At 34.5% G+C, this 23,889-nt stretch overlaps 1 protein-coding gene and 1 pseudogene across 8 annotated transcripts in view; both read left to right on the forward strand.

Annotated features, from left to right (window-relative positions):
* LOC143225740 (uncharacterized) overlaps positions 1-17,725 on the forward strand; it is a 38,332-nt gene extending 20,607 nt beyond the window's left edge. For 6 of the 8 annotated variants that reach the window (XM_076455675.1, XM_076455676.1, XM_076455679.1 and 3 more), the window contains 2 exons: positions 9,485-9,685; positions 16,230-17,725. In XM_076455675.1, the coding sequence (XP_076311790.1) occupies positions 9,485-9,668 (184 nt within the window). In that variant the 3' untranslated portion in view covers positions 9,669-9,685; positions 16,230-17,725. Of the gene's footprint in view, positions 1-9,484; positions 9,686-9,991; positions 10,130-16,229 lie in introns of those variants that run through there. The other 2 variants (XM_076455673.1, XM_076455680.1) reach the window with 2 other exon arrangements.
* On the forward strand, positions 1,611-3,669 carry LOC143225739 (glutamate--cysteine ligase catalytic subunit pseudogene; annotated as a pseudogene).
* Positions 17,726-23,889: the final 6,164 nt, after the last annotated feature.

The following is a 23,889-nucleotide window of genomic DNA, read 5'->3' on the forward strand; positions in this document are numbered from 1 at the left end:
AATTACAACCAAAACATATTGATTGTTACTTAAGATAATTATTTATGACACATTATATTTGTTTAGCTTTTACCTACAGTATTTTAAAATAACTGAAAAAAATAGTGTCAGAATTGTAAATTTATTGTTAGACAATCACTAGAAAATTAAACATAAAATCATATTATTGTGTACAAAATGCAATGTATAACACCTGTAATGTAAGTTTAATGTAGTCTTCTAATATAAGACTGTGCAATCATTATTGCTGGATTAAACCATTACAGGAAATTAGTTAAGTGACAAAAATGCATATTAGTAATAAAAGAAAATGTATTTATCATTAATGAACTAAATCGTTAAAGTACATCAGTTATGATATGAAAGATGATATTCTGATAGGAGATTAGTTGCATAAGAAAAAGTTTTATTAATTGTTGTTGAATTTAACTATTATAGAAGATTAATTACATAGAAAGAGAACTTATTAATGGTTCTTGAACTAAATTAATATAACAAGTTAGTTATATAGGAAATATGTCAATAGTTATTGAACTAAACTATTACAGAATATGAAATGTAAATCGTGGTTGATAAAAATGTGTAACATACTAGGTAACTCAGTATTTAGTGATTTTTTTGTGTACAGTGTCTCAGATATATGAATCTATGTTCAGTGTTATATAGCAGTGGCAACTTACTACTTAATTGTAAAGTGTTAGAATATCAAGAATAGAATTATGTACATTTTTATTGCTTACCCTGAAGTCATTTAAAAATTAGCAACCTAAGATTATGCAAAAATGATTTGTTAATGCTATGACGTATCTAGTAAGCAGCTTGTTTGTTTTTGAATAAACCATTTTCTGTTTATGAAAGTATCAAAAATATTTGTACATTATTAAAGACAAAACTTCCTACACATTTTCTTACTTACATATCCATGGTTTTTAGATACATTGTACCATAACCATAGTCAGTATATACATGTATGAATTCAGTATATACATTAGATGGCTTGAGGGAACGTTTTAGATCTTTGATTAGCTGCAATGATTGTAGAAGAGTGAGAAAGAGACACACTTTTAATTTGTTTATTACAAACTGCTGAAAGGAACAGAACAAGTGCACATTTTTTTATTCAAATGTGACACATAAGTGAGAAGTTAAAGTATGGCAATTAATAGTGTTGCAGGATAGAATTAATAACCTCTACATATTACAACTGGTGTTATTTTGCGTAACTTGTAGTTTTCACGACAAAAAATACTACATTTATTCTGTTATAACGTCATTGTTTCCAGTGATCTGGCTTTTTTTACAGCCAGTTCTGTTTCTTTTAATTACCTCAAATATAAGTTTTAACATTACCTTTATTATTTTACTTTAATAACCATTTCAAGACGTAACTAAATTGAAACAGGACTTGAATGTGGCACAAAATGTACGCCAAGCGTAGTTAAAGACCTATAATATTCAATGGTTGAACAAAACCTACACAGTACTTAAGCCATTTGTTGTTGTAGCCGCTTAACGGACTACGTGTATTCGTTTTTCGCAAATTTGTATATAACGTTCACCTAGAAACACAGTGCCAAAGGTTACTGTGACTGACATAAAACAGGGATAATGCAAAGCGTCTGTCTCATACTACCCAGTTGATCTCCTGGACGTAGTCTCGTGTTTACACAAGGGTACAAATCGTGGACTCATTCTGTACCATGAGATTTCTAGAAAATCCCCATTTTCTGTCCTGGAAAGAATCTTTAAATCATTTCGTTAAACTAAGGACATTAGCTTGTCAACAGTTTATTTACATTTACAACCAGAATAAGAACAGGAATGACCCGTTCAAGTGGGGAGATGAGATTGAAGGACATGTAGTAAAGTTGAATCACGAAGCTAAAACAGCGAGACTGAGCTTACGTGCCCCGAGGATCTTAAAACACTTGAAAGAAAATAATAAATCTCTTGCTGGGTTGTGGACAGAAGAATGTATTGAGTCGATGTTAGAAAGCTGCCCAAGAGAACCGTATGGAGATGTTTTGGAGTGTTTTCGTGAGGTAGAAGAGAACATGAGAAAAAGAAGGAAAGAAGTGTTAGCAGCTTTAGAAGATGATGAAACTTACTTAACTGTGGGGACATTTCCGCGACTGGGTGTTCAAGCATTTACTGAACCGTTTTATAAGCCTACACCATATTCAGGTATCACTATGTCACTCTTTGTTCCAGATGAATTGATCTGTCAGGATAACCCAATGTATAAAGCTACCTTTAGTTTTCTTGAAAAAAGGAGAGGAAAGCGAGCGAATGTTAATATTCCAATATTTAAAGACAGAAACACACCTGACCCTTTCACTGAAAATCTAGAAGCACTTGGAGGTGATGGTCAGTTTGGAGATGAAGCTAAACCAAACCATGTTTATGAAGATTGTTCAGTGATTGGACAAGCCAGTTGTTCCTTACAGACTACAATACAAGCCTCCTGTTTGGAAGATTCTAAGTTTGTGCACGACCAGCTGTGTGTCTTAGCTCCAATAATGATGGCCTTAAGTGCATCTTCTCCAGTGAGAAGAGGTTACCTCACAGATCATGACTGTCGATGGCAAGCAATGGCTGAAAGTTTTGATGACCGAACAAGAAAAGAAATCAACCATCCCGAAACATTAGATTATAAAATTCCTAACCATTCTCGTTGGGAATCAAACTTCTTGTATTTTTCATCAAGTGGAGTACATTTAAATGATTTACCCATTGTTTATGATGAACAGTTTTATGAAGAACTTACTTCGAGAGGAATAGATTCTCAACTTGCTCTTCAAGTGGCGTGTGCTCTTTTGAGGTCTCCGCTAATGATAAGCTGGGAACAATTGGAAGAAGATGAAACTGGAATAAGCAATTCTCTCTCACTTTTCCGTTTTCCAGCTGTCTCCTTAAGAACCCCCGATTATCGTATATCGGCATTCTGGCGTGTTGAATTCAAAGCAATGGATGTCCAACTAACAGATTTTGAGAACGCTGCTTTTGCGATTTTTGTAGCTCTTTTTTCCAGAGTTGTTTTAGAAAAGAAATTGAGTTGGCTTATTCCCATGAGCAAACTTCAAGAAAATTTCCAAGCAGCACAGAAACGAGACGCTGTTCATGAGCAGAAGTTTTGGATTGTTCAAGATCTCACTTTAACTGCAGGTGAATGTTCTGAACAAGACCTGAAAAACTGGAAGCTTGTTAGTGTGAATGAGATAATAAATGGATCCAAAGATGGGTTCACAGGAATTGTACCACTAATAAAGGATTATCTCCACGAAAAGGTTAGCTCCAAAACTGCTACTGAACTTGAAAGATACCTGAAACTTGTACAACAACGTGCTGCTGGAGAAACCATGACAGGAGCTGCATGGATCCGCCAGTTCATCAAGAATCACAAGAAGTATAGAGAAGATTCGGTGGTGAGCGAGGAGATAACCTACAATTTATTAACCACTATTGACCATATTCAAAAAGGTGTTCTTCAGTGTCCCGATTTACTGGGTTGAAAGAATCAACTTTTAACTTACAATAAATACGTGTTAGTAAAATAAGCTATTCCGTAGAGTTGGGATGGTAGTTTGAATCGTGCATTTCTGTTTATACTAAAGCTGTTAGATTTTATGTAGTAGTGTAAATGTGAGAATAAATGTAGTTTTCTCATAACTGTGACATTTTATTTCCATCCTTATATATGAGGCTCTATCCGAGTAAGTAGGAGTATTTCAGAAAAGAAAAGTACAAAAAGATGAAACCGCACAATTTCAGAACAAATTTATGTTAACATAAGCCATTAATATAAAACATTGAGAAGGAGAATATGATATCATGTAATAACTGGAAGAAAGTAGTTGTGGAAGGTTCATATTGTCAGTAACGGACAGAACGTCAATCTTATAGATTCTGTGAAAAGTTATTTGTGGAAAGTGTGAACAAACGAAGGTATCTACACCTCTTCAGAACGTTAACTATAAATCTTTGATAGTACTTGAAAAAGATTAAACTTAGAACTTAAGTTGGCTGTCAATGGTACCCGAAAATGGGATAACTGAAACACGCGTAGACTGCCCCATATCCAAAATATCATGTAACTAAATTAAATAACTACATATTATTTGCAAGAGATAATATACCCGAGCAACTTGAGATATTAAAAGTCACTTTTGTTTGGAGTTACCACGACTTATTTTGCTACACAATACTCAATTAATAATGAAGACGTGTGATAAGCTTCAAAGTTTTCGGAATACACTTTCTCAATATTAATTGCAATTTGGAAATAATATTATAATTACATTTAGTATATAATGGTATGGTAATTAGAATATCTAATTTATTTAAAATGTTTAGTAAAGCGATAAACATAAACTACCTATTATAGACTATGAAACAAAAATACCCCAAATTTCAAGTTGTATGAGACATCAGTTTGTCATTATACCCATTCTTAACAAATGGATAAGTCCTAAGTGAAGATGTTTCAAATAATTTTAAGTGTAATAACATTGACAGCTTTATCCTCAACTCTTGAAATTAAATTTAACCAGCTTCCTTTAAACGAAATGACTTGAAATTACGCTTCTGCACAAATATCTGTTAAGTAATGGATATTTGACTGGTTTTACAATAAACTTTACTCACAATACTTTAAACAACAAATTCTCACCATCCCTTAATTTTCATATCGTATATAGATTCATTCTCATTATCTTCTCTCGTTTTATTGTCTCAAAAGATAATAATGACAAAAAAAATATCTTCTCGTTAGTGTATAAACTTTTACCCTCAAATTCAGTTGATGTTTGTGTATAAAGACCTAGCTTCCACACAGATGTTGTGACTTTGCTATATGAAAAACACCCGCCCACGGACACTTTTTTCAACATAAGGATCGTATATCAATGATCTTAGTACAAAGATGAACAAAGTTCAATGTTAGGGTTTAAGACTACAGGGTCACATTGACAAAGCAAAAACCCACTTAAAATTGGACTTAGCTCACATTTCTAAGTATTTAATGGGGCTGGTCATCCATCACTGAAACCAGCCACTCGTTCACATAAATAAACATCATATTACAACATTTCATACAATGATTTTTCTGACATTATACATCTCCAGACCTTGGACTTTGTATTGAAAAAAGGTTACTCATAACAAAAGATCGCCTAGTTTTTAATGAATTACAACATCTTGTACCACAAATAATTCTTGATAGCTTTACTTACAACTTGCCGTTTGTTAAGAGTAGTTATAATTATAACCCAGTACTTTATGCAACGTATAATTCGTGCTACTCTGTCAAATATTCTATCATCTGTACTTTCTATTTGAGGCTTTACCAAATACTTTAAGCTTCGTTGGAGAAGGAATAAGTATATTCCGAAACATTCAAAGCTTTTGTAAAGGAAAGTAATTTATATCTTATCGACCATTTTTCTTGTACTTTGTTTTTCCCATCATAAATACACAACCATTTGGCAGATTTAACCATTTAAGTTCGTCATTTGGTTGGGTTTGGTGTGTTTCGAATTTTACACAAAGCTACGGGAGGGCTATCTGCCCAAGCCGTCCCTAATTTAGCAGTGTAAGAGTAGGGGGATACACTTCAAGGTCATCTACTGTCACTAATTGAAAACTAGAGAGATACACTCGGAGGTCTTCTATGGTAAAAAAACGAACGCTTATGTTTTTGAGTAACAGTGTTACTCCGTAATTTGATCGCATAAAAAATTCGCGTGACATAGTTAACATCTTTATTTTTATTGGAACTGGCCCAATGATCGTTCAACTTCTCATAAAAAATGTAATCTAATTACGAGATATTATCATGATGTAATCAATCTATAGGCATCTTTCCCACAAAAACTTATTTAATTATCAAAATTACGAAAAAATTCAATATACATTTGATGTATTTGAAACTGTCATAAATATGTCAGTATTTTTTATTATCAGATCTGTATGCTGTGTGTGTGTGTTTTCATATAGTAAAGCCAAATCGGGCCATCTGCTGAGCCCACCGAGGGGAATCGAACCCCTGATTTTAGCGTTGTAAATCCGGAAACATATCGCTGTACTAGCGGGGGGCAGATCTGTATACTACCAATGGCGTTATTTTCAGCTTAGTTTTTCTTTGTTCGTTTACTCTATTATATAGTGCGCAAAAAGCGACACGAGGACTGTCTGCAGGACCTAATTTTGAAATAACAGACTTCATGAAAGGCAACTAGTCAACTACACCCACCTCCAACTAATGGTTTACTTTGTTAGGCCACATAGTGAGAATTGACCGTCATTCTTTAACGTATATATATATGAATATAAGTCATCTACATATATTGCAGAATTGTTAGTGTAACTATATGGTGTCAAATGCTTCTATGAGCCCCTACTACTGGTTTAGTGGTAAGTTTGAATGCTAATAACACTAACAGTTGAGTTTCAATATTTGTGATGGGCACGACACAGCTAGCCTATTGTGTAGATGTGTTATTCACAATAAAAAACAAGGTGGTTAAGGCAGTCGACCCGTAATCCGAGGGTCACGGGTTTAATTCCCGTCACACCAATCATGCTCATCCTTTCGGCCGTGGGGGCATTATAATGTGGTAAAAGAGTAGCCCAAGAGTTGGCGGTGGATAGTGATGACCAGCCACTTTCCATTTAGTCTTACACTGGTAAATTAGGGAGGGCTAGTGCAGATAGCCCTCGTGTAGCTTTACGCGAAATTCAAAACAAACCAAACCAAACAATAACCTTACCAATCTGTCACTTCTAGCCTTCCTAAAATCCTGCACTACATACGTTGAAAGGGTTTTGTTAGATTATAGTAAATTACTGTGTTAATTTAGTTAATTTAATATCCAGTATAGCTATTTCAACTCGTATTAAATATACTTATGGGAAAAGATAATTTAATTTTTAAGTTTATAAACTTTCTCTGTGCCCAATACAAAACACTTGATGCAAACTAAAATTAGTGACATTGAGTTTTTTTAAAACTGTGTGACTAGATGACTTTTAATATGCCCAATTCCCGTTGGTGTGCTACAATACGGCTTAAAACAAATACGGGAGGTTACATATATTCAGCCTATGTTGTTATTCTGTTGAGACTTTGTCGGAACGTGTCACAAACTAAATAAAACGTGTTATATATGTTTATAGAATTTACAATATTAAATCTAATGAATTCAACATGTATTTTAACTGAATATTATAATGAAAAATATCAACTTATGTGTTTTCATCGAGTTTTATTAATGTATAAACAGAATTAGCAGTGCCCGTGTAGGTTGTTGATGTATATGATCATGTAACATCTAATATGTTTAATTGACGTACAATCGCGCTTCGTACTTTGGTACCAACGGTGCATTATAATACCACTTGTGAAATCCTACTAGCCGATTAAGAGTTGGCGACGGGTACGTTTAATAATTGCTTTCTCTTTAGCTATGGGCCAGGCATGGCCTAGCGCGTAAGGCGTGCGACTCGTAATCTGAGGGTCGCGGGTTCGCGCCCGCGTCTCGCTAAACATGCTCGCCCTCCCAGCCGTGAGGGTGTATAATGTGACGGTCAATCCCACTATTCGTTGGTAAAGAGTAGCCCAAGAGTTGGCGGTGGGTGGTGATGACTAGCTGCCTTCCCTCTAGTCTTACACTACTAAATTAGGGACGGCTAGCACAGATAGCCCTCGAGTAGCTTTGTGCGAAATTTCCAAACAAACAAACTCTTTAACTATGAGCTTAAATATAGTGAGGAGTGGTGTGTGTACACCTTGCATAACTTTGCACGAATATTGAAAACAAACAAACATAATTTGTGGTTTGTATTCAAGAATTGATTATTTAGTTGAATAATTTCGCTAACGAATATAACGTTTTGAAAAATACTTCTTTTTGACTACGAAAATAATATTAAGTAAGTAAATTAAATAACAACATTTAGTATTTTATAACTTTATGTTTTGTAAGAAGAAAATGGAACCAAGAAGAATTGTTCAAATTTATTTGCACAATTATTTAGACATTTTTAATATGCTCTACATATTTTGTGGTTTTTAAATTTCTGATAACAAAATAACTTTTTTTTTCGTTATTATAACATTCTGTGAAAAATATATTATATATTAAGTTAAAAATTAAGGACTTGAAAGGTATCGGAAACACCCTATATTCCGTCTGTTAGTACAGCGGTAAGTCTACGAATTTACAACACTAAAATCAGCGGTTCGATTCCACTCGGTGGGCTCAGCAGATAGCCTGAAATGGCTTTGCTGTAAGAAAACACACACACAAACACCCTATATGTTGAAATTAAATTTGATAATTTGAGCAGCTAATCAATGTTTATTATTTCTGTAATTAAAAGATTTATATTATAAACTTTTATATTCTACATTTTTATTTTATACTCTTAATACAAAAAGAACCATATGGGACATAAACAGCATTATTTTTGGTTTGGTTTAAATTTTCTATGTTTCTGTTAAATTGGATATTATCTCGCTGGTGCAGCGATAAGTCCACGGATTTGGAACGTTAATATCAGGGGCTCGATTCCCCTCGGTAGACTTAACCGACAGCCAGTTGTGGCTTTGCTATAATAAAAAAACACACATAAACACTTATTTAGATGTATATTCTGGTGCATTCTTTGATTAATGTAATTTTTCTTGTTAGATTCAGGATTAGAGTGAAACATATAAACATATAACATATTTAAATAATACACACATAGAATGCGAATTCTGTGAAAAACGCCTTGCGTACTGGTACAATGAACAATATCTGAGCTAACACATAACGTTGCTTGTGTATCTCACATTTCACTCGCAATAAACAATCATTATAAATTTCAGTTTACGTTTACACGTTGTCGTGATGGTTACGCGTGACCTAGAAAAGATAGCAAATTAACGTTCGAATTAAAAATATTGCCTATTGGCAGAATGTGGGAAGTTCTTAAAACCCATTGAATCCAGCCCTACTCAACCTTTTCATTTGTAGTTTTCACTATTTCTTACAAATACGAAAGGAAAAACTTCATGTAAGAAACAGAAAACTTCTTTCACGAAAGCAAAGGAAATGAGGAGAAGGCTAGTTATTATTTGTTTCTCGTAAAGTTATATGACAAAATATTTTACATAACATAATCCTGCACATGTTTCATTATTGAAAATTAGATGTTTAGTTTGAGAAAAATAAAAATATAGTTACCATAATTAATGGTAATATTTAGATTGTTGGAAATATTTTAGCTACCAAAATTCATTGTAAAAACTACAAACTATTAATTATAATGTCACTGATAATTAATGAAACTACATTTTATTACATCCTTTAAATATCGTACTGTATCTATTTGAATATCGGTTTACTTTTATCACTGCAGTAGCTACAATTTACCTCTGACTTTTGATTATGTCATGATATAATGAAATGTTTAGTTATTTACCATTTTTTTCTTTGAGCAGCTTAAATAATAAAACAACGCTAGTTGTGGTTCTTGTCGTCTGTTTGTTCTTGGGCTGTTTCATTCTCCCTACAACTGAAGGTCTGAGGATTAGAAAACGCTTCGCTAACAGACATAGTGTATATGGTGAAGATTTTGGATATTATAGATCACATAGTCAGCTCAGAAGCGAAAGAGGATGTTAAAGAACTACATATTATCGGTATTTCTCTGTCCTTTGTTCTTTATTTCAAGTACATTATTTAAAACAATTGTGTAGAATAGTATATACGAGCCAGTCATGCCACATAATGTTAATAGTACGTTGAAAACTGTTTTAGTACGATAAAGTTGTACATTATTGAGACACAAAATTATTTTTATATATTCTGTATCGAAACAAGTTTAATACAATACGCTTTGCTGGCATTGTGTTTTGAGAATTGGCTACTTTCTATATTGTACCTTGAAAATTAGAATAGACTAAGTTTCGGATTACGTTGCTTATTAGAATATTTTTCTTTAACAGGTAACTCGATGAAGACTTTTCCTGGTGACAAAACCTTTACTGATATTAATTTCAGTTAATTTTACTTCTATTACCCATACAGATATGCAATGTTTCTATTTTTTGTTTTTGTAAAACATTCGTTAGAAATGAAACGTTTTGTATTCTGATATAATAATAATACATTATTTTCTATTTATTTTTTTACCCCATTTTATAATGGAAGTCTGAAGGTTTATGAGATGAAATAAGAAGTCATTTCTAATAGGAGTGATATTACGTAACTGATACCACAATGTAACACAAATTTTATTCCTGTATAGCAGTGGTTCCCAACAGATAACATTTCAGTTTTTTTTTTGTTTATATTAAGTGTACTGTCCTATATGTTAAAAAATTACGTTCGATTTTTATTTCTTATTTTTCTTATTACAGACGTAGCTGTTTACCTTGTTACGATAAACTATCGTTTCCACCGTCACCTTCACCTTTATTCTTAAATAAATAATTACTGTGAGGGGTGCGAGAACATATTAAAATTTTTTAAGGGTGCGGGACATTAAAAATGTTGGGAACCACTGCTGTATAGTATGTGTTATTTCTTAATTGCTTGTGTTGTAAAAGTTCTGAAAATGGCCTTTATTTTATTTAAACTTTGCTTTTATGACTTGGATAGTGAAATTTAGAAATTAACCTATTTTATTTGTTAAAACTGGCAAATTTGCACATTTTCATTGACATAAGGTCTGAATTAAACAACACAAATCAAAATTTACATGTATTTATACTAAAGTTATACAAAAATGAACAAATATGTTTAGAAGGGAGTAGTTTTTTGAGATTTGTGACTGTAATGTAAACCACTTTCACGTGTCAGTTCCCAAACATAGTCTCCCATCATGTTTTCGTTATACGCTCCTTGGTAGCGGCGTTCAAAGTCCAGTATATCTTGGTGGAAGCGCTCGTCTTGCTCCTCTGAGTATGCTTCCATGTTCTTATTGAATTTATGAAGATGAACATCAAATATACGGACTTTCAGGAACATCCTGCAGCCCATTTTGCCGTAGTTCTTCACCAGAGTCTCAACAAGTTCCGCATAATTTTCGGTCTTGTGATTGCCCAAGAAGCCCCGAACTACTGCGGCAAAGCTGCCTCAAATTTTGTTTTCCTTCCTACTGAACTTCTTGAGGAATTCTGTGCACTCCATGATGTTCCTCATTTGTCCAACGAAGACACGAGCTTTCACCTTTGCCTAAGACATCTTAGGGAAGAAATCTCGAAGGTACTTGAAGGCTATAGACACCTTATCAAGTGCCGTGACAAATTGTTTCATAAAACTCAGTTTTATGTGCAATGGTGAGAACAACATCTTTTGGAGGTCCATTAGTGGCTCACACTTAATATTGCACCTCCCAACAGAGAACTCAGTCCGTTGTGGCCAGTGCTTCCTGTTGTAGTGTGCTGCTGTGTACCTGTTGTCCCATAGGCAAAGATAACAAGGAAACTTGGTAAGCCTCTTTGGAGACCCATCAGGAATGCGACCATTTTGAAGTATCCGATAATCTCATCATACTTCAAGGCAGATACTGTCTCAGAGTACCTTTTTGCTCTTGTCTTGATATATTGGCCACATACATAGCAAAATGCGTCTGGAGAATGCTTACAGCTTCTTGACGCCATCTCTGATAAAATCAGATAGGTCTATGTGTTTACTTAGGCAGCTAGAACTAAACTGAAGTGGTAAGTGGTGAGTCCCTGTATATATATTACTGTGGAAATAATCAGTGATGTTGAGAAAACCCACTTGTAGAGAAAAATATATATGTAAAAATGGCTCGTTTGGGTTGAGAACAACGTTGTTCGCTTCTCCACGTAAAATATTTTCTCATCCCAAACTAGCCGTTTTTACGTATATGGAAAGTTCTAGAAAATTCTAAAATGTTTTTGAAAATTCTCGTAAGTTCTACAACATTCTAGAAATTCCTTGTAAGTTTGAGAAAATTCTTTATCAGATACTCAGCACTGAATCTACTTGGAACGTTCTGGAAAATGGGTAAATTTGAAAATTTCATTACCCAGGTCACAAAAGCAAAGTTTGAAGAGAAAAATAGGTCTTTTCTATTTACTTTAGGCTTAAGCAATTGGGTTTAGGTTGTCGGTTTTCTTATAACAAAGCCACATCAGACTATCTGCTGAATCCATTGAGGGGAATCGAACCCCTAACCTTAGCGTTGTTAGTCCGTCGACTTACCTCTGTACTAGGAACAAAAAAAATTAAAATTTTGTTACATAGTGTAATCTATTTCTATAAAAAATGTGTAATAAGTTGATCAAAAGAACCCAAGACTTAAAAAACAACAACAAAATAATAGTCTAAAATCTCAGAAGAAAATGTTTTTTCTTAGTAATCATTGAGGTCTGTACTTATCTTCTAAAACAATGAATTTCTTATCGTGTTTTGAAACATTAAAATAACAATTACTTTTGTACCTTGTACTTTAATTTAAAAAAAAAAACGATAAGTGTAGTGAGTTTTATCATTATCTTGCTATGGATGAAGTTGGTCGTCTTAATAACAATAATAAAACGTTTGTAGGGTTTTGTTATCTGCTCAGTGACCGTAACGGGTTATGACAATAAAATGAGAAATCTTCTGACGATATCAGCTTGAATTTTATTATACCCTAAACTATCAAGAGTGGCTTTAATAATAAATTCATATAAATGCAAAGGGTGAGAGTTGAATTGATAAATGAACTACAATATTGTTTCATTAAAGTAAAATTTGATAGTTTGTTCCTTTTATTGTTATTTTTTTTGACTAGTAAGGACAATGAGGGTAGGCCCGGCGTGGCCAGGTGGTTAAGGCATACAACTCGTAATGCGAGAGTCGCGGTTTCTAATCACTGTCACACTAAACATGCTCGCCGTTTCAGCCATGGGAGCGTTATAATGTGACGGTCAATCACACTATTCGTTGGTAAAAGAGAAGCTCAAAGGTTGGCAGTGGGTGGTAATGACTAGTTGCTTTCCTTCTAGTCTTTCACTGCTAAATTAGGGACATAAAAATGTATCTCAAAATGGCTGGTATGGGTATTAGTACTTTTATTAATAGGTCATCTTCAGGTTAACAAAAGAAAACAAACAAGGCCTGCCTTAATAAAACGTACCCTGTTGAAATCGTTAATGGATAAAAAAAAAAAAAAACGCTTGTAAAGAATGTAGGATTGCCATATATTGCCAGCAGGGACGTAGATCCTTGGGGGGAATGGAAGGTATACATCCACCCTTCATTTTAGGTGGGGGTATTGTGCATACAATCATCCCTCCTACAGTTTGATCTGTTGAATTGTTTTATTGCATCACAGGCTTACAAATTATGTGTTTGTTCTTGTGATTCTCGTGTTGTTACCAATCGAATTACATAATTAGGCCTAGATGTAGGCTTTTTCACGACCTGAAATGTACATCTAAAATGTAGGCGTGCTTCTAAGCTTTTCGATCGAAGCGATAGTTTGTAAGTATCAGTGAGTAGGTCTAAGTATACATGCAAGGCTTGCAAGCACTATCACAGAATCTACCTACGTTTTGTACGTAGTGTAAGATTAAGTAAAATTTTCATCACAACAGATTGAACAAAGCATGAAATTCGAAAATATTACTCTCAAGCGTAAACTACTGTGATCTAGATCTGGCAGGCCATTTTTAGCTTGAAGCTGCATCAATCTTATGTGTATATTGTGCGGTTTTTCTACGCCATTTGTTTGCCTTTTGTTGAGCTTTAACAGGAATATAATATATTTGTGATTGTTTAAGTATTTTTTGAGAAACTTGCAATTACTATTGTGTTGTAACTAGCACACATTATTGTCCCAGCGATGCCCAGACGGTCAGTCGGCTCGGTAGTCGCTGTGAGGTTCGCGCGTTCGACTTAAATACATTGTACAGTTCAGTCTCACTTCCATTCTGTTCTATCTTAGTTCGTTGTACGTTAGAGTTTTTCAATAAAGACTGTATTTTAGCCTGTTGAGTCATCTGGGAAACAGATTCCAATTATGACAAGCAAGCGTCTGAAACTTTCCGATATTAGACAGTTCTGCAAGCCAGTTACTGGTACTACTAGTGACAATGCAGATGCAGATAATCCAACAACCTCAAGCAAAGGAATAGAAACTTGCCATACAGACGAAATACCATGTTCATCAGAGGACGAGTCTGAAAGTGCTTGTGCAACTATTGCACATCACTAACCACCAGATAGTTGTGAAACAAGTTTGTGCAGTAATGAAAAATCTGACACTCCACATAGAGCCGCTAACATGAGTGGTGTCTACAGTGGATGCCAGGCAAAAATAAAAGAGATGCAACCGTCAGCTTTGTTTTTTCACTGCAGAGCACACAAGGCTAATTTAATAATGCAACATGCAATTGAAGCTTGTGAATGTATTCGAGATTCTATCCAGTGGGTACATGAACTTGGTATCTTGCTTCAGAGGTCAGGCAAATACAAGACAATCTTTGAAAATATTGTATCGTCAGACAGCCACAATGGTCCAGTTAAATACATCCGCCTACTGTGTCCAACATGCTGGTTGTGCCGCTTATCTGCAATTACATGTGCTAGTGATCACTACAGTGACATTGTTGATTCTTTGTCTAAATTAGCAAATGAAAAATTAGATGTAGCAGTTAAAGCACGAGGTCTGCTGGACAGATTTGACAAATGAAAGACAGTTGTAGGATTGTTGATGGCTCAGCATCCATTAGCTGCATTAGAGGAACTGAACAGTGCATTCCAAGCAAAATCAGCGACAGTATCTGGCATGATCGAAGCATCTGCAATGACAGTTGAGCAACTGCGGGTTTTACGAACAGAGGAAAATTACAACAAGATATTTGATGAAGCTGATAAAAAGGTAACTTCCCTAGATCTGGTGCCAATCGAACTACCACGCATTCGCAGACCCTCCAGAAGGATCACAGGTGGTGGCTCAGCACACCATTCTGCAACAGCTAGAGATTACAACAGAAGCCAATATTTTGAATTTGTGGACACAGTCATAGAACATCTGACCACTAGATTCAATGCAGACAACAATGACTTGAGGCAATATCTGGCACATGAGAACATTATCATATCTGGAAAGATTGACAACTCGGTTATAAACTTCTATCCAGAAATCTCTGCACAACGGCTCGAGTTTCAGTTGCCCATGTTCAAAGTAACAACAAAAGCAGTATCTCTGAAAGGTGCGAAGGATGCTTACTGTAAAATGCATGAAACAAGCCAGCAGATGTTTAGTGAAGTGTTTCTTCTTATGAAAATTTTGCTTGTATGTCCAGTATCCAGCTGCGAATGTTAACGCAGCTTTTCTGCATTAAGACGGTTGAAGACGTGGTTATAGTCGGGCATGTATAATAGGTCTGCTTGCACCCCCCCCCCATGATCCTCTGAACCAACGTTTTTTGAAAGTTTTTAGGATACTTTTGAAAAGTAAATATGTTTCCGGTTGCGCTTTCATGGTATAAGGGGTTTTCGGGCCCTTTTCAAAATGGCCGCCACCGAAAATCGTAAAATTACACAATATATATGAAATGATCATTATTTGCATCCACTTGGCCTATAATATTTAAATTGTTGTTATTCACTTATGTATAAAGCACAAATTGGACCAAAATATGGAATTTTAAAATTTTGTAACATAGCAGAAATCCAAGATGGCGGCCAAATTTTGGTACATTTTCACAAAATCGCTCATAACTTTTGAACCAGTTAACGTATAAAGTTGTTTTTGGTGTCTCACCATATGTTTTGCTACATAAGGAATTCAATAGAACCATAATTAGTATGATTCATCCAACCCCAGCCATATTAACAACATATTAACTGTGCACAATGAGTGCAAAGTGATTCATGTCATTTTCCGAAAAACGCCCTATTATTCCACTCCATACTCAATGCTTCGTACATTTGATTTCCAACATTTTTTTGAACTGGGTACATAACAAATGACCTTATTCAGCAATTTTTAGAAATATTTTGTACAAGTCTATACTGAATAAACACTTCTTAAAAAATATTTATTTCTGGTCACATATGGCACACACATATACTACACATTAGTAAAACATATAAAAATAACATAGTAATCAAATAAGATATATAAGTTGCATTATATACATGTATAGTAAAAACACTATAAACATGACGAATAATGCATTGTACCATGTCATTTTAAAATATCTTTCTTTGTTATAGGTGGCCTAATTACCAATCGACGATGGTTAACAAGACTCACAGACTTAGAGCTTTCCCTATTCCTAGCGGTGTCGGTGATCTAATATTGCAGTTGTAGAGACACTTTAACATCTGTCTGCATTACCATGCCCAAAGCAAAATCTAAAACTTGTGGTGGTGGCACTGACTCTGGTGATGGTCCAGCTAAAAAACAATCAGTGAAATTTGTAACATAAGGAACAGGCGATTGTTGCTACCAAAAGATTCACCAGAAAGGAGAGAGTCGGCATATTCCCTCATCCCAGAAATTCTCGAAGATCACTATGGGTATCACAGAAATTGCTACCAGCGATTCACTAATCATCTGGACCAGCTTCCCTTGCTTGATCCTACCAGTGTATCACAAAGCACCGCACGTCAAGACTCTGTGCAAGGCACATCAAATCCTTCTCGTAGACCCTTCACACAGGGAGATCACATTCTGTTCAAGAAAGACTGTATATTCTGCAACAAAGTTGGGCGTATCAAAATCAAGATTGCAGGAAATTGGGAACAGCAGTCCACGTCAACGTTCGAGTATGGTGGCGATCAAACTGTTACTGATATTGCCACAAGCCGCAATGATGACAGACTTCTAACACGCGTACGTGGGCAAGACCTCTTTGCTTGTGAAGCCCAGTATCACCCGAATTGCAGAAAGAAGTATACATCAAACCCTGCGCTATGGAACAGCAAAGACCCTGAGAACATCAAACAACAAGCAGGTCTGGAGGAGGCACACCAGAATGCCCTGCAGAAAGTTGTCGATTATGTTTCCAACACCATAATTGTGGAGCAAAATGTTGTCATGTTATCGCACCTTCGATGTTTGTATGCTACTGAATTGCAGCAAACACGCTATGACGATCCACACTACAGAGCTGAGAAACTCAAGAACAAATTACAGAAACACCCAGAATTAGGTTCCAAACTTGAGTTCACATTGGTTGAGACAGGTCGTGGCAAACTGCCATTTTATCTTGTATTCAACAGCAGCACCAAAACATCTAGTGCTATTGCCAAGGCTTACCAGCTTGCTTCACAAGATCCGATGAGAGATGTGGCCATGATTGTTCGTGGAACTATCTTGCAGGCATATGAGCAAGCAGACGATGCTCAAGAGAAATGGCCCCCAGACCCATTTGGAATTGATTGTCCAAGATGGGGTGATTCCACATGTACTTCAACGGTTTCTGGGTCTGGTTTTGACAGGTAGCGAAACGGTTAAGACATCACGAGCTGAACACATCATGCTCTCCATTGGCCAGGACATATGCCGAGCCGTAACTAATGGAGAGTGAAGACGAATCTGATGAGGATGGGCCAGATATTGAGTCCTCCTCAGACGACGACTTGGACAATGAAGTATAAAGAAACAGTGTGGTTTCATGATATTGTTTTTTGTTTGTCCATGTTCAAATGGTTATTCTTGTAACAATGTAAAGTTTGATTACATTGATTAAAGTTTTATGAATACTTACTTGGTTTTTCTTTGTATGCAGTGATATTAATACCATATAAAATAGCGATATTACCTTATAAAATAGCAGAATAAGGTCATTTGTTATGCACCTAGTTCAGAAAAATGTTGGAAATCAAATGTACGAAGTATTGAGTATAGAGTGGAATAATAGGGCGTTTTTTCGGAAAATGGCATGAATCACTTTGCACTCATTGTGCACAGTTAATATGTTGATAATATGGCTAGGGTTGGATGAATCATTCTAATTATGGTTCTATTGAATTCCTTATGTGGCAAAACATATGGTGAGACACCAAAAACAACTTTATACGTTAACTGGTTCAAAAGTTATGAGCGATTTTGTGAAAATGCACCAAAATTTGGCCGCCATCTTGGGATTTCTGCTATGTTACAAAATTTTAAAATTCCATATTTTGGTCCAATTTGTGCTTTATACATAAGTGAATAACAACAATTTAAATATTGTAGGCCAAGTGAATGCAAATAATGATCATTTCATATATATTGTGTAATTTTACGATTTTCGGTGGCGGCCATTTTGAAAAGGGCCCGAAAACCCCTTATACCATGAAAGCGCAACCGTTAACATATTTACTTTTCAAAAGTATCCTAAAAACTTAAAAAAAAAGTTGGTTTCAGAGGATCATGGGGGGGGGGGGGGGGGGTGCAGGCAGACCTATTATACATGCCCGACTATTAAGGTCAACTATGTCTCAGTGCCGCCTCAACCATGTGGCAGTTTGTCACACTCACAAAGATGAGGTCGACAAGATAAATACAGAAGAGCTCATGAAAGAATTCATAAACAGATAATCACAAAGGAGGTCTACGTTTGGGAACATGTAGATTAGAGGATTAAATGAATCTTACTTCAATGAAAAGTATGAATAATTATATGCTACATTGTATTGATGTGTAATTTTCAAGAGTTCGCAAAGACATTTTAATTATTTTTATCAAAAACATGTATAGTTTTTCAGTGGATATAAACTTATCAAGGGTAATTACTAATTGTATTAATATTTGAAAACGTAATTCATGCAATGAAAGTGATTAGTAACCTTGTTAAGTGTAATGGCCGTCTTCTATACTGTGCAGTGTGCAGGAATAAATTCATGGCAGTTAATTTGTGATTACTCTGTGACTGCATGTTTACAGCTTTCAGGTTCATGTAATCAGAGATTACCAATTTGCAAATTGAACAGTCCACATAAGTGGTTGCAAAAATCATCCCCCCTATCGGGTGTAAAAAAAATTATGCCCCTGCAAGTTGCCAGGCAGGAGAATAACATTCTAAACAGCCCGAAAAATATATTGTAATTAAACATAGTAGCTGTTTATTCTGATGACTGTTACAAAAAAAATAATACATCTTGTTTCATTTCACAATCCTTGCACTGGCATTTGTTATAAGCTTCGTATAACAGTAATTATATGTATTTGCTAATATTCTTCCTTTTTCTGAAGATAAAATACATAAAAATTTTTGAACAATTCAATTTATGTTGTACATCACGATAATTAGGTTAATTATCAATAAAACTAAATCCAAAAATCTGTTCATTTGAACTTTACACATGAATGAAACTTAGGATTTTTTACTCATTTAAAACTAGGCTGAGAGTAATTTTTCTTCTGAGTTGTAGATAAATATGATCCTTGATAAAGATATGAGGATATTTTCATTTTAAGAAACTGTTATATAATAATGAAGTAAAGATTATGTTTTGGAGATTGGACTCTTTGATTGTTATTTGATTTAAAATATTTGCTTGTTCGTTGTCTCAGCGCAAAGCTAAACAATGGATTATCTTTGATCTGGCCATTGTGAGCACTCCAGTCTTGGATTTTAACGTTCGGAAAAAAATTAAAAATATTTCATAAAAATAGGATTTCGTGACAAGCAATAACTCAAATATTTTAGAATTATTAAAAGTACGATTCTTCCCTCTAATAAGTAGCTCAGGAGCGTACAAGTATTATCTCAGAAATATTTGTAACAAAGTGAACGTTTAAGTTTTGTACTCACAACATGTTATTCAGGTTATAAACGTATTTAATATAAGTTGAGTATTTTCCAATGCATTTCATACGTATGGAAAAGTGTTGAAAAACCATCCAATATAAGTTAAAATACTGCTCAATCCCAACTGGTGTTTTAATGAATCTGTATTTCATTTATCATCAATTTTATGGGGATTAACTGAATGAACCTTGTCGGTGTAAAGTGGAGGAATAGAAACCAGATAGACTGCTACAAGACCTAGTGTTTCCACAGATGTTGGTGGTTTGTTGCTTCTTTGAAGAATGTTAGCGATTTTTACTATATTTCGTTTGGGATATTTCAAAATTCTTCTTAATTGTAGAAAATGGTCATTGAAAAACACAAACTTCAGTTATTAATTCCGGTGTTTCACTCTACTTTTGTCAAGGAATGTAGATATAGTTATACGGATGCATAATTGATTGCATGAAAACCTTTCCAAGCATTTTAGCGTTAAGGCAAAAAGAGAAAGATCAGACTTAAAATATTATCGTGAGATATTAAGCGAAACACCAAACATCCGAACACAATATTATATATTCGTCAGAGTACTTAGGGACCGACATTTAACTTGAATTTGTTTTACAAAATATGTAAATTTGCCACTTAAATGATAATATATACTCAAATGAAACAATGTTCTTATATAATTCATAATATATGGAGTTAAATTTGCAGCAATCCAAAAGATTGTGTGGTTCATGAGGAAATCACAAATTCGAAGAACATATATTTGCATGACACCAGAAGAAACATTACTTTATTTTTATAGTTCCTAGTCGTCGTTCCATGCTAAAAGTGACGTCATAGCAACGACATTTTTAGTGCTCCGCCTCTTAAGCTCTAACACGGTTTGAGATTATCGTTCACTGTGTGAATATTTGTTTCTTGGTTTGCTCGCTAGAGCTGATTTCATTCTTGTGTTTGGATAATCACAACTCGATGATGTTTTACTGGTTTAACTACAGTTCTTCATTTGATGCGCATGCTTGTTTCTGTCGCTGATTTTCACGTGTCTCCGAGATCTCGAGTGAGACGAAAAGATATTGGCAGATCTGTTTTTTTTTGTAATATCTGGATTTACAAAAACTATGACTACATGTTTCGACTTCTGCTCCCACTGTGCCCCTAGGACACATCATTTTATGTTTTTTGCGTCTGTTACGTTTAATATACTTCTTATTGCTCTTTTTTTCGAGTTATATTTGACTCTGTGTGTTATCCAAGTCAGATTCTTGCTGAATGACAATTTTTGGCATCGGAGTTTTGTGAGGAAGTTCAAGATTGAATTTTGTTCTAACTCTGACGGCTGTGAAGAAGTCCCACAATCACATACAAAAGCAGAATTGTCTATTCCATTCACAATGTTTAATTTTGTTGTATTACCATGCTCAACTTTGGAATAAGTTTCATTACTTTGTTTTGGAATGGAGAATTGTTCAATTTGATGTGTGTGAAAGAAAACTTCAATATTTATTTTAGAAACTGTAGAGGATTCAGTATCTTGTTTTTGAGAGATAGGTATTTTGTTCAGGAGATTGAGAAACTGGTTGTGATTGAGATGACCCCCTGTAGGAGTTTAAGGCCGAAAGACTTCCAAGTCTTGAGATCAGGGTAACTGCTGGAATAAATCTCCCAAAGGCTTTCCTCCAGTGGGTGTGACACTTTCTTTATCGCTCAAAGAAACTGACTGTGGTGTAATAGAACTTTCACTGAAGTCTAAATCGTGAGCAAACGCAAGGTGGTTCAGAGCGACCCCTAAACCATTTCCAGAGGCTATCGCAGCTCCCCTTTCGCTGTCGAAGTCATCACTCCCGTGCATTGGAAATAGTTTGAAGAAGATGTAGAAGAAAAAAGATGTAAAAGATGAAAAAAAATACAGCCCAGCCTTTAATTATTGAACACTAGAAGGCTCACTTCAGAATAAATTACTTATCCTCACATTCTGTGTCTTTCTAATGTAATTTTGATTAATCTGTGTAATATTGTAAATCTGAAATTTCATGGAATTTTCTAGTAATCATAAAATGAGAATGAGTTGTGTTACTAATAAGTAGAAACAACTGCTCTGAGAAAAGAAAGAAAAACAAAGGAATGCACGATAGCCAGTGGATTTGTTTGTTTGTTTTTAATATTCGCACAAAGCTACTCGAGGGCTATCTGCGCTAGCCGTTTCTAATTTAGCAATGTAAGACTAGAGGGAAGGCAGCTAGTCATCACCACCCACCGCCAACTCTTGAGCTACTCTTTTACCAACGAATAGTGGGATTGACCGTCACATTATAACGCCCCCACGGCTGAAAGGGCGAACATGTTTGGCGCGACCGGGATGCGAACCCGCGACCCTCAGATTACGAGTCGCACGCCTTAACACGCTTGGCCATGCGGGGCCATAGCCAGTGGAAGACGACCGAGTATGCAGTTTCTTAAAACAGATGCAAATAAAGATAAGTGCAAACAATACAATACGGTAAAATATAAAGCTACATTTACTAATGAATATTTCATTTCTCTTGACGATATTTTGAGAGATAACTTGCTTCTTTAGCGAGTGTTTTTAAAATGTTAGTAAGCAGTGTAAAAACTGAATTTATTAATTACAAGTGAAATCTACGATGTTTTTTTACTAATCCTTAAACCTTTTTATGAGATTGCATCAACTATTTAGTATTATTTTGATTTGAGAAACCTGTAAAACGAAAAGAAACGTAAGAAGTTTTGGAACGGTTGAAGGGAACACAAGAAAAAATACTCAAATTCTAAGAGAGAAATTTAATATACCTTAAATATTTTACTATAAGTATGATCTTAGTTTTTAACTACGAGTTTAACAAAGTTAATTGACGGCTTTATTTATTCTATCATTTTACAAAATTATTTAAAATTCGTTTTTCAGTACTTTTTAAATGCATGCGTTGTATCGATCAGTATTGAAACTAGAAAGTCATTTATTTCATTTCTAGTTTAATTTTAGAATTGGCGAATTGACTGTTATGTTAATAACGTGATGGTGCATAACATTATGTATTATGTGTTGACGTTGTACTCGTTATATTCCAAGACTTGATATATTAACTATAATATATTGAGTCTTGATGTATTTCATATTATATGTTAGTGTAAAATAATATTAAATGAGGTGGTTTTTAAGTGACCAAAACTTTGCAATTCAATATTTAAAATAGTTTTATAATTAGTAATAAAACTCTATTCGTAAATAAGGTAAGAATTATAAAAATGTACACCCTCACAAAGCTGTGTTTTTAATCGTACAACTATAATGAAATTATAAATACATAAATATTAAATAAAATTTTCTAGGGGGCAAATTCAGGAAACAGAATTTATATCAATAGTTAACATCGCATAGTATTTTAAAGTTTTATTCTGAATGTTAACCATCTGTATTAATAAAATGTAGATTAGAAAGAAATTAAGAAATATCAATATATTTCATATATAATACAATCATTTTACATGAAAATGAAATTTAATTGACAATTAAGTGAAAGCTAGAATACTCCAAGTACCACTAATTTTACCCTACAGTTTGACAAAGCCTATTTCTTCTTCTTTATCTTTGACTTTAATTTACTTTTTATTATTGGTTGCTTTTTCTCAGGGTCATCATCACCGGATGGCGAAGCGAGCTGAATGGAATAGCTCTGCACATACTCTAGCCTTCTTTTGACTAACACTTCTCTCTAGGACCACTACAATTTTAGCCCACTATTAAATATAATTGACAATAACAATAATAACAAATTAAAACTAATTATATTTGTCATAAGATATTATGTTAGAAATATTTTATTAAAGCAATAAGTTATTGAATAAATCCATAAGGGATTTCCAAAAATCAGAATAGTGGGTAATAATGATATTTCTACCCCACTATATCTTCCATATCTATTGCGGAGTTGCGCTCATTCCATTCCTCCTGGTCGGCTGGATATGACAAATTTAATAGGGTTGAAATACTACTATTATAGACTCTTCTAATTTCTAAGACTCCCTAACAGACTGGATTAAGAATGTAGAGTTAGAAAATGTAAGAGACGACTATAATGCATTATGAGAAGTATAATTAACTGTAATTACAACAAAGTTTATAC

The sequence above is a fragment of the Tachypleus tridentatus genome, chromosome 9 (assembly GCF_004210375.1).
Source record: "Tachypleus tridentatus isolate NWPU-2018 chromosome 9, ASM421037v1, whole genome shotgun sequence".
In the NCBI taxonomy this organism is placed as follows: domain Eukaryota; kingdom Metazoa; phylum Arthropoda; class Merostomata; order Xiphosura; family Limulidae; genus Tachypleus; species Tachypleus tridentatus.